The sequence below is a fragment of the Salvelinus alpinus genome, chromosome 27, assembly GCF_045679555.1.
Source record: "Salvelinus alpinus chromosome 27, SLU_Salpinus.1, whole genome shotgun sequence".
Lineage (NCBI taxonomy): Eukaryota > Metazoa > Chordata > Actinopteri > Salmoniformes > Salmonidae > Salvelinus > Salvelinus alpinus.
Window position 1 is genome coordinate 44,219,457 of NC_092112.1, and position 12,036 is coordinate 44,231,492.

Consider the following 12,036-nt stretch of genomic DNA (forward strand, 5'->3'; position numbering starts at 1 on the left):
AAGCATCCCCAACCAGCTTACTATGTTAAAATGTTGGAAGCCCTCAATGGCAATGTCCATGTTAAAACAGGTTATATTCATGATGAGTCTTCTATCTATCTCTATGACAACAGGCTCCACTTATATCAGTGCATTCGTAACAACCTAACAATTACTAAACATTTAATTGATCAAATAAGCCTCACATAACAAATGAGCAATTACATTTTTTCTTGGACCAAATTCAACACTCTCATTGACCTCTATTTAGATTTATCTCCCCGGAGAAAAATCCTGATTGGATCTTTTTTTCACTCCAGTGTTGACCCTTTAAATCAGAATATAATTGGAAATAATAATAGAATTACAATATCATTGAAATATCATTGAAAATAATAAATAGAAATGAAAAATACATGTATATTTTAAAACTACAACAATCATTTTATAAATCCTAAGACCTTCTCTGAAAGCATAGAAAGCCCTGACAGTTCCCCACTGGACTCTGGGCTTTATAGTACAGCTTTGATAGAGCTTCCACCTCAAACCTCTCAACTGCTGTATCTCATAAAGCCTTTTCTCTTTTGAACAGAAAAGAAGGATTATATATCATTCAGTAGCAGGGATGAATCTGCTGCTTCAGACGTAAATCAGGAGCTTCTCCAGTGACTTGGCACAGTGGGCAGAGAGAATAGGACAGTGCTGAATATGCTGAATAATTTCTGAAGAATGAATGTGTGTGATATCTGATTTCCAGTTGGTGCAGAGCAACTTTGTCCTTTTCTGTACGTACGCAGTGGACCTGAGAGACCACTTCCAGAACATTGTACTGACCATCCTGGTGAGTTCTGGTTTCACACCTAGATTAATCTCTCGTAGACAGACTATGTAATTGTGCGATTCTGGTTCTTGGTTAACAGAGATTAGACCTAGATCAAGGTTAAGATCCGTACATAATACCAGACCACTGTCTCATGAAAGGCTTAATCCTAACACGAGGAACTAGAAATGTCATCCAAGTCTGCCATTGACATCTGTGCACGGTTTTATGTGACATTTGAGTGTACTCATAACCAAAGACAATGTCATAGTCCAGAGTGCAGATTATATATCTCTCTTCGCAGGTATCTGCAGTAGTGAGCATCCCTCTGTGGCAGTGGTTTTTGGAGAGGTTTGGCAAGAAGACGGCAGCCTTCTGTGGCATCACGGTAAGTGTCTGGGACTGAGCGCTATTGCTATTCCGATGGTCGTAAGAGTGTGCCACCTTGTGGACAAACAGGTTATTACTTTCGGCGAAACTTTTTGAACTCCTCTTTCTGTCCAGTGGATCATGCCGTTCACAGTGATGCTGGTGTTCATCCCTAACCTGGTCGTAGCCTACGTGGTGGCTGTCTCGTCCGGACTCAGTGTGGCCGCGTCACTCCTCTTACCATGGTGAGCTCAATTGAATTGGGCTGGCACAAAGGTCCTCTGTGAATATAGTGTAGTTGTAAAAGCACTAGCACTAGCCAGTGATTGTAGCGGCAGTAGCAATAGTAAACATATTCTTTGGTGTGAGTAAAATAGCCACCGTCACAGAATTAGTAGCCTAGCAATAGCAGCAGTAGTTTGAAGTAGTCATAACAGTGCCAAAAATATCCGCAGTCTCCCCGTTTCTCTGTCCATTCGCCCCCTGGCATGATACAGTCACGCCTGGCGATGATGTCACGTTGATGAATGAGATGGCTCTATAAACCTCAGGGGTCGGCTACAGTCTCCACTTTCATTCTGTATTTTACTGTTGTTTATAGCACATTGCCCTCCCTCTGTGCTCTTCGCCCTCCTGTCTCCCTCCGTTCTCTCACCTCCATCCTTCCCCTCCCTCTCTAAATGACAGGGTATATCCAGTGGGGTCACCATGATGTGTATTTCTGTCTGTTCTCCTGGTGATTCCCCATCTGTGGTCAGAGCGGCTCAGCTACAGCTAGCTTCATCATCGAATCATGTTATTAGTAGCAGTCGTTTCACCAGATCCTTTTATCTCTGCGCTATATAAGCATTATTGTAGCCATTTTATCCTCGAGCGCTATAAGTAGACTGCTCCTCATCAGACAGGCGGAGTCATCGAGGCTGGTTGTATAAACATGATGATGAGGTCGGGCCTATGAGTTGTTGATTTGCCGATGTCTTGATGTAGTATTGGTGTGTGTGTGTGTGTGTGTTTGTTGTGTTTCAGGTCGATGCTGCCAGACGTGGTGGATGACTTCCGCCTGGCCAACCCCCACTGTAAAGGCTTTGAGGCCATCTTCTACTCCTTCTACGTGTTCTTCACCAAGTTCGCTGCCGGCATCTCCCTCGGAGTGTCCACCCTCTGCCTCGAGTGAGACAGACAAACAACATGAACACAAGAGTATTACAGATATTTCAGAACTGAAAATGGAATTTCCTTAGGAGTAACCATGCTTTTACCTCAAATGAGTCAAACATAGGATAAGCACAAACAAGTAAACAATACTTCTGGGATCTCCTTTGGAGTGATACAGACGCCAGAACACGAAGTCAGTTAAATAACACAGGAGTGAGGTGTATAGAGAGAAACACAAACACAAGTCTGACGCGCGCAGATATATGCATTCCATTGTAGTCCATTATTGTTTATGAAACTGGCACTGTGTGTAACTCTCGGTATGATACAGGTATATGTCGCTATAGGTTTGCAGCTTATGACACTGGTGTGTGTGTGCGTGTATGTATCTCTGTATATATCTCTACAGGTTTACCGTGTTTGATACAGGTGTGTGTGTGTGTGTACCTGTGTTTTCAGGTTTGCGGGTTATGACACAGGGGCGTGCAGGCAGCCTGCTCAAGTAGCCTACACTCTGAAGTTGCTCATCGGCGCCGCCCCGGTGGCCTTCATCGTAACAGGCCTGCTGATACTGCTGCTCTACCCCATCAGTGAGGATGTCCGGCTCAGGAACAAACTCTGTCTGGAAGAGCTACGGTAAGTTACCCACAAGTCTCTGTTGTCAGAATTTGATAGAACGTCACAGTGCTCTTGTAAACGTATAAGACAATATAAGGCCGGGGACACATGCTTAAGTGAAATGTTACCAATGTATTTGGAACACACGACGGCCTGAAATGGGTCAAATACCAACATACCTTCAATCTAAAAGTGACTATTACCCGTCTTCTACAGGAAACAAGGCAGCATCAGCTCCAGAACGCTGGAGGATCTGAGTAATGCATGACCAGGGATGGGACAGACAGGAGAAGTTCCACATACGGCAGGTTCCAGTTCTCCGACTGGAATATGACGTCCATTAGTGTATATTACACTGAGAAATTATATAATGGTAGTTATGTTTTCCTGTAAACATTTGAAGTTTGTTTCTGTATTTTCACATGAACGTGTACTGTATAGCCATCTTAAATATACCTACAAGATGATCTAATTTACATAAATGAATGTATATCACTATTTGCTGTGTTTAGCCAGACATTGCTGGTATTTAAGAATGGTATCTGAATATGATGGTTTGATGACAAATGGGCTTAATAAACGCTGTTGGTTAGTAGATGGACTGAACCATAGCTTCATATAACTTCAAACAGAGGGGGTTTACAGCCAGTAGAGGAAGGTTCCATTTTGTGACGTGGGGTTTTGGCTGTTGGATTCTCTACTCTGCCTACTGCTTCCCCCTGGTGGTACTATAATGACATCTGTTTTGTATTTAGATGGAAGACTGGATAAACCATGACTATAATAGAATCCGTCATCATATGTTAAGCGATGAAACTATCCATTTGAAACATTTGAGGGCTTTAATATTATACAATCATATAACACACAAACAGGATAAATCTCTTTGGGATATGGTGGCTACTTTCCTGACCTAGGCCACCCAAAACACTACTACAGTACTTCATTGGTCTGACATGTTTTTGATAGACTTCATCTTGAACCAGATGTACATATAACACAAAGACAAAAAGACCAATATAATATCCAAAAGTCACTAAATGTAAACGTTGTTTGAAAGGTGCTACTTTCCAAAGTGTGACAAACATTTGTCTCAAATAATTCCCCAGCTGAAAAAGGTGAATTTGCCACCCAGTACTGCTTGTTCATAAGAAGATGCAGAGGGGTTGAGTCTGTGTGTCCAGTTTTTAGAGATGTATGCATAAAGCATTGACATATCCTGTGTGTTATGCTAGTCCCATGCTCTGTGCTCTCTCCCACTATGCTGATGTCTCTGTTTTGGGGCTAGGCCTTGTTCAAGTCTGTTCGAGTATTTAACTGGGCTTCAGGGAGATTTCACAGCGCTGGAGGGGCAGGTGTCTGGGCTGCCAGGGCTTCTGATGGGGGATTTCCTCTTGCCGTTCCTCACTGTCAACTCCTCTTTGGGTTTAAAAGTCAGGGGTACAAAGCCCTCTGCATCCGCCACTAGGACTATCCACAACGGACCTGGAACACACCGGAGACAGAAAGTTTCAAGTTTAAGCGACAGTTTAGGAAGTTTTTATTGAACTAAAATGTTCTCCAAGCTTAAGACGGTTTAAATGATATAACCAATTGGTGACAGGTTTTCAAGCAAATATTCTAAAACCGGCATGAAGAAAATATGCAAATTTTACCACCTGCGATGGGTTTCCACCAAACTGCCTTGTTGCGGATAAGAAGCAGTGCGTGATGATGTAGCGCACACAAGGTACCTTAAAAAAAAATCTGTTTCCATCACATTTTCACCTCTACCGATGGTTTTGTCACAAAAACGGCGGTGCGTTAAATCACTCTAGCCATTAGCTCGCAGATACAGTGCCGGTATGCTAGGCTACATTATGAGAATATTATAGGTAAGAGCGAGATTATTTTGATTTGGCAAATGGCAGCCAAGCATCGATCATCATGTCACCAGAATAAGACCCTCGATATTTATTGGAAAGGAGCATCAAGCTCATCACTGAACTTCCACCGCCCTGTGAAGTTCATCATAATTGATTTAATCTAAAGCCTAATAAAAACGACATGCTTTCCCAAGTGGGAAGACCACATACAAGATCTCACCGCGTAACTCGATGTTTACTTTGACACGATGGCTATTATATCAGTATTTGCGCAAAAAGTCGTATCCATCGCTATTTCTCACATAATACATTTTACCGACATACCACCATGTCGAAGGAACAAATTGTCGACAATCATGAAATTGACCGTCATTTCTTGTTTCCATCAACCCAGTCATGAGTTTTTTTATGCGTCATGTAATTAATCTGCATGAAATGGTTGGATGGAAACCTGGTAAAAGATTACATTCATTTATCCCTTCAAATAGATGGTACTAAGCTTTTCATTCAGCAAGTGTGTACTATCTAATACAGCCATTTTGGAATCAAAGTAACCACAACATCTGGCTCTAAGTTTTCTGTAAAAACTAAAAACAGTGAAACTTCTGAATGAGATGCCTCTATAAATACTCTGTTGGAGGGAGCGTGCTGAGTGTCTATACTAGCAGAACTAACACAGGGAAGGTGTGGTGGGGCTGTAAGCGGCTTCTGTTTTAAACCTCAATCCAAGCTCACCCTATAATCACTCCCATATTTAGCCTCTTCACCCATTAACTGAAGCACTTTGTGTATCGCCAAATACTGTTGTTTCATATGCATTCATGTATGTCTGTTTATGTGGAGTGAAACAAAGCTGTAATAAGTTAGTTGAGATAAGCGTAGTGTTTGAGGAGCTCCTCAGTCTAGACTATTGGCTGAGGATATAGGTTATAGGCCTATTCTTATATGAATAGTTTCCTGGAAACATGAGTGAAACCCTTTTTCCTATTCCCGTCCGAACTCAGTAGTATGCATACACACACACACACTTCTGAGAACACTGCCCAACCCTACCTCTTCGTTCCTATAGGGCAAAGATAGTTGCATTTAACCTTTTATACTACAAGTCTAATGACCGCAAATGTTGGCCCCAGAGCTTACAGAAATCCATATTCAATTCAAATATGCAGAGTGCCACTATACCCTCTTTTCTCTTGAGGCATGTCCACATTGAAAGAGAGTCTTTGCAGATTTGAATTGTGTTGATTTCTGGTAAGCAGGAAGTCACACCGCTGTGAATGATGATGTCATATCGCGGAGTATACCTTTAACCTCAAATAAGTGGTAGAATTAAGCCTGGGGTATCTACACTCCTTTCCATATTTATTTGGATAGTGAAGCATTTAAAAAAAAAAAATTTGGCTCAATACTCCAGCACTTTGGATTTAAGATCAAATGTTTCATGAGGCAACAGCACAGAATGCCACCTTTTATTTGAGGGTATTTTCGTACATATCTGTTTTACAGTCTAGAAATGAAAGCACTTTATGTATCTAGTACCCCCCCCCATTTAAAGAGGCTACCATGATTATGAATAATCATGAACGAGTGAGAGCGTTACAGAAGAACAAAGATCATACCCTCCCTCCATAAATGCTAATCTCTAACCATTACCAATAACAGGGGATTCATTCAGTATGGTCCATAATTATGGTAGCATCCACATTAAATGTAGAAGTGTTCAGAAAAAAAGTATATTACCCATTTAGTTCCTATTGGGCAAAACATAATCTGAAACACAACCAAAACAAAAGTTTGGAGTCACAAGCTTGATGTAGTCATTGCATGCTAGGAATATGGAACCAAATACTAAACTTCACTACTTTAATACAATATATGTGAATTTGTCCAAAAGTGCTTTCATTTCTAAACAGTAAAACAAACATGTATGAAAATACCCCCAAATAAAAAGCGACATTCTGTACTGTTGCCTCAAATGAAACATTTGATCTCAAATCCAAAATGCTGGAGTAATAGAGACACAAATGAAACGGTGAAGTACAAATAAACACAGAGGGGAATGTACATGTAGTGAAAACAAATCATCTCAAATCTACAACCGTGTATTATTAGTGGTTTGGGGGAAAGCCCAAGGCCAGATACCTACCATACATAATCTCTACAACAGTGAGGTTAAACAGCTCCTGAAGAACCTTCAGACACAACTTCCCCTCACACAGCAACACTGGTCTTCTCTCGTCGATGAACACATTTTCAGACAGCTGCTGCTGCATGGAGAGGGAAGAGATATAGAGAGGGAGGGGAGGGGGCAGAGAGAAGGTGGGGGGTTTAGTGCAATTCTGACCTTCTCAAGAATGCAGTTATTGACGGATGCAACAGTGGCATCATTTCGCTAATTGTACTTTCGTCACTTCTTTTGGGAACACCATAATAGCATTCGCACTGTGCTGTCAGCATGCTGTCTATTGTAAGCCGATGGTGGATTACACTCTAGCCCAGGGAGTACAGTACAGTACATCTCCTTCCTCACCTTTAGACAAGGCCCAGCAAGGCTAACAATAGACCATTAATCTGACATCTGCTGAACGCTGACTAAGGGCTTCATGTATGGCCTTCAATATGTATTTGCGTGATTTATATGCATTCCCTTGTGTGTCTTATCAAACTTTATTGTACATAGGTGGAAGCTGTTATTTTAACAAGTGAGGTCTTCAATAAATATGCATTATCTTTACAAATGTGGCTCTGAAAATCTCCAGATTTTAGCCAAAATGAAGCAATATCTTGTCATAACCCCTACCTGACATGTGATGTTAACGTATGGAGGTTCACAGGCATTGGGGTAAATAGTCCCCAAATCCCTTTTCCCGTTCTGAGTGAAGTCCCTGATCTCTGTGAGACACTGTTGCACCTCAGAGAAGCGAGAGAAGAGCCTCTCCATGTTCTGAGACAGCTGCTCCAGGTTCCTCTCCTTCTCTCTGGAGGCCAGGGGGGTGGTCTTGGGCAGGGTGGGGAGCTCCGTGTGGGGCTTATCCCCAGGGTTGTAGTATGGGGAGCAGGGTCGACTCAAGTCCCCAGATTGCACTGACCCTCTCATCCGGTTGATGGGTTCCATGTCGAAGTTCTCGACCGTAATGGAGGAGGCGCTTGAGTGGGATTGGTCAGAGGGGCGACAGAGGTCAGAGTAGGGGAAGTCGACTGAGCTGGTCTCCGGGCTCCTCACCTCCTCCACCAGCCTCCTCCTGCTGCTCCCTGGAGAACGGGACTGGATTACACCTCCTCCCGGCAGCACCAACTCCTTGATCGCCACACGCTCCTGCTGCTCCTCCTTAGAGAAGACATGCTCCGAGTGGCGCCTAATCCCCGGGTAGAAATTAGCGGGGGATTGCCGGTTCGGGGAGGGAGACGCCGGGGTTTCTCCGTCGTAGACTATCTCCTTGGAGGAGAGGTGCAGGATGTATTTTTCTGTGTTGGAGGAGGGGAGGAAGGCAGGTTCGTTGGACTTCTGTCTGCCGATCATGAGAAGCAACGTCTTGTCACTGAGGAAGCAGACGCCTTTGGGCCTCTCGTTCTTCTGTAAGGAGATCTGCTGGACATTGGGCATAGCGAAGGGCGTGATGCAGTAGACCAGCACCATGCTACACGTGTTGGAGGCCACCGCCACCATGGAGCCTCTGGAGTCAAAGGCCAAGATGTCTGGCACCAGGATCCCAGGGATGCTGACCTTACTGGTGCTGGTGACTTTCCGTTCGTAGGTGACAAGGATAAGGTGAGATGAATCCTGTCCGGAGCCGGTCAGGTGGTCCTTGCGGCGCAGGTGTATGAGTGGACTGGGGTCAGAGCGCCGGTGCTTGGCCAGGAGGTGGGTGAGGTCCATAAGGCCGCCAGACGGAGAGCAGGACAAGTAGGACCTCTCCGAGTCAAAGGACCTCCTGCGGGGGTCTATACAGCCATCCTCATCCAACATCACCATAAGAGAGGAATGTCCTGGTAGGGAGGACTCGGAATCCGAGGGCACGTCAAAGGCTATACCTGCGTTCAGCCCGCAGATCCTATCCAGAGGCAGCTCTGTAGCCACTGCCACCTGGGCTTCGCCTGTCGACTCGATGGCACAGATGTACCCACCCACGTCGAAGATAGGGCAGAAGGAGCAGGCTAAAAGACTCTTCTGAACATCGTTATAGATGTAGGAGTAAAGGGCGCTTCCAATGGCCACGACCAGCCGGGTGCCATCTTTGGTCCAGCAGGCACAGTGGATGAGTCCACTGCCTTTAATATCAGCCTTCACCCTGCGGTTGTCCAAACGGACACAGAACAGCACAGAGGCATCTTTCTTGGTAAGTACAGAAAGGATGTCCATCTTGGGATGCCAGACGCATCCCTCAGACAGAAGGGGGAAAGGTTCGCTCATCTCACAGGTCTGAGTGCACAGCAGCTTGTTCTGTTCCAGAGCGCTGAGCTGCAGCTGCCACACTGTGACATGCTTCTTGTGTTGGACGGCCAACAGAGCAGGAGAGCCGGAACAGGATAGAGGGCCCCAGTAGAGACCGAAGACATGCTCAAACTGACCAATGACGTTGGTGTCGCCGAATTTCACATCACCGTTGGCATAGTAAAGGGAGGTGAGGCAGACCTGTTTCCCATCCGTCCATGCGATCCCGTGGACAGGGTGGATGGCTTGGTGTAGCGTGTTCAGACCGGTCCTCAGCAACTTGGCTTTGCCCAGTTCCATACTGACAGCCAAGCAAGTATGGACTAATCCAAACGGCGAGAGAGAAAAGATTATCACTCACTGATCAGTGACATTGAACAAGAAAATCAATCATTCAATACCATTGATGAGAGCAGAGGATATCTGTCGTGAGATGGATGTTGACGAGCATAATACTAGTTTCAGCTACTTTAACTGCCATCCTACACTAAGAATAGGACAAGCCTCTCCTGTCATGCATCTCTGGTGCTGTAAAATCCCCAATCCCCTCTGCCTGTGTGAGGTAACACCTCAGGGCCAGGGCTGAGCTGATTAGTGTGAATGACCTTAGCCATGCATATCCGGTAGGTTATTTTACACACCAGTCCTAAAGGCATTGACGACAAATAATGATATCGGTGTTGTATCTTGTGAGTTCAAACTGTATTAATTCGCTATCTAGCAATTTCAACAAACTCAACTGATTCAAGGAGTCACTACACTAGAAGTAGATTTGATCACATTTGGTAGGCAACTGTGACCTTAATTAATGTTAAGCGTTTGGCAATGAAAGACAATCAAGCAATCCCTCTTAACTACATTTATTCAAATTGTTATTACTTTGTGCTAGCTAAAATTACATTGTCATAGCTAGCTATGTTCACATCAATTGCAATTAAACTATGAAGGTACAGTCAAGAGCTAACTATTACAACAAATATTTGCTTCCGTCAACTACAATAGCTAGCTACTCAACAAATGAAAATCATTAGCTACCTGACTAACTAGCTATGTTGCTAACGTAAACTGTCAAAGTTTTTGACTGGCCAGCAAGCCCATGCAGCTCGATAACCAAGCTAGCAACTAAAGTCAGCAGGAACAAGCTGAAGTAACTAGTTAGCTTGATTTAATCGCGAATAAGTTCTTCTGTCACGAAATTCTATACACAAACTTGCCATTACATGCCTCGATTTTCTTGTCAAACCATAATCCTTTATTACATTTGCCACGCTTATTTCACGTTTGCCGGGGTGAAAGTTGCTATCATGAACCGGAATTGAATAGCGAGGCAATACAAAAGTATAACGTCACAGAGTTTCTAAACCTAGAGGCGCAACATCGCGATACTTCTGGGAACGTTTGAGAAAGATACCAAACAGACCAGACCGGGGTTTTGGATTTGAGAAGTCAATGAGAGAAGTGAAAGATTCTTCCTGTTGTTAATTTTCTGGAAGTCTAGAGGCACATGTTATTACTCCTTTGATTTGACAACCAGCACATGCACAATTCGAGGCGAGACGATTGTTAGACCCGATGACATAATGCTTTTATCTCGTTTTTTCCGTGTTGCCAGTCGTTTGGAAAGCACCGTTAGCTAGCTATTGGACAAGCAGTTTTAGCCTGTCTTCAGTACTGTCTTTGATAATTGGATTTGACGTTTATGGGAAGTCTGGTGTATTTTATTTGTTGACCACATAGGGGCATTCTTTTCAACAGCAGTGCTCAGTCACAGATCAGTCCACTCAGGCACTGTAAATGTTAGGTCTCCCAAAACTGAGACTAGGATGAGATTTGAGAGGAGGTTACGTATCTCAATGCTGAGGTTTTTGACCCTTGTAATACAATCTTAGCAAGACAGTACAGTATGAAGATAGGCTAAAACCAGTGGAGGCTGGTGGGAGGAGCTATAGGAGGACAGGCTCGTTATAATGGCTGGAATTCAATTCATGGAACGGAGTCAAACATGCGGTTTCCAAATGTTTGATACTGTTCCATTGATTCCCTTCCAGCCGTTACAATGAGCCCGTACTCCTATAGCTCCCATCAGCCTCCACTGGCTAAAACTGACTTTCCAGTAAAAATACCAGATTACACTTGTAGGCAATGTCATTTTTTAATTAATTTTATTTAACCTTTATTTAACTAGGCAAGTCAGTTACCACAGTGTCTAAAGAAGGGCCAGAAGTATACAGAATGGTGTCGTCTGCGTAGATGTGGATCAGAGAATCACCAGCAGCAAGAGCGACATCATTGATATATACAGAGAAAACCCGAGAATTGAACCCTGTGGCACCCCCATAGAGACTGCCAGAGGTCCGGACAAAAGGCCCTCTGATTTGACACACTGAAGTCTATCTGAGAAGTAGCTGGTGAACCAGGCGAGGCAGTCATTTGAGAAACCAAGGTTGTTGAGTCTGCCGATAAGAATGCAGTGATTGACAGAGTCGAAAGCCTTGGCCAGGTCGATGAAGATGGCTGCACAGTACTGTCTTTTATCGATGGCGGTTATGATATCGTTTAGGACCTTGAGCGTGGCTGAGGTGCACCCAGATTGCATAGCGGAGAAGGTACGGTGGGATTCGAAATGGTCAGTGATCTGTTTGTTAACTTGGCTTTCAAAGACTTTTGAAAGACAGGGCAGGATCGATATAGGTCTGTAACAGTTTGGGTCTAGAATGTCGCCCCCTTCAAAGAGGGGGGTGACCGCGGCAGCTTTCCAATCTTTAGGGATCTCAGACGATACGAAAGAGAGGTTGAAC

At 44.0% G+C, this 12,036-nt stretch overlaps 2 protein-coding genes across 6 annotated transcripts in view; one reads left to right on the plus strand and one right to left on the minus strand.

Moving 5' to 3' along the window:
• LOC139556622 (sphingosine-1-phosphate transporter MFSD2B-like) overlaps window positions 1-3,536 on the plus strand; it is a 46,025-nt gene extending 42,489 nt beyond the window's left edge. The window contains exons 12-17 of the mRNA XM_071370794.1: window positions 737-820; window positions 1,104-1,187; window positions 1,304-1,413; window positions 2,195-2,338; window positions 2,783-2,959; window positions 3,158-3,536. Of these exons, the coding sequence (XP_071226895.1) occupies window positions 737-820; window positions 1,104-1,187; window positions 1,304-1,413; window positions 2,195-2,338; window positions 2,783-2,959; window positions 3,158-3,209 (651 nt within the window). The 3' untranslated portion in view covers window positions 3,210-3,536. The remainder of the gene's footprint in view (window positions 1-736; window positions 821-1,103; window positions 1,188-1,303; window positions 1,414-2,194; window positions 2,339-2,782; window positions 2,960-3,157) is intronic.
• A 228-nt stretch (window positions 3,537-3,764) lies between these two features.
• LOC139556621 (WD repeat and coiled-coil-containing protein-like) lies at window positions 3,765-10,824 on the minus strand. Of its 5 annotated transcripts, none has more exons than XM_071370790.1 (4): window positions 10,463-10,618; window positions 7,607-9,561; window positions 6,953-7,073; window positions 3,765-4,426 (listed from the first exon to the last, which is right to left on the minus strand). In XM_071370790.1, the coding sequence occupies exons 2-4, from the start codon at window positions 9,536-9,538 to the stop codon at window positions 4,266-4,268; spliced, it is 2,214 nt and encodes a 737-aa protein (XP_071226891.1). In that variant the 5' UTR covers window positions 9,539-9,561; window positions 10,463-10,618; the 3' UTR covers window positions 3,765-4,265. The 5 variants fall into 5 exon arrangements, with proteins under 5 accessions (XP_071226891.1, XP_071226890.1, XP_071226892.1 ...); XM_071370789.1 differs by having other exon boundaries at window positions 10,453-10,618; XM_071370793.1 differs by adding an exon at window positions 6,547-6,576 and having other exon boundaries at window positions 4,291-4,426; window positions 7,607-10,824.
• Window positions 10,825-12,036: the final 1,212 nt, after the last annotated feature.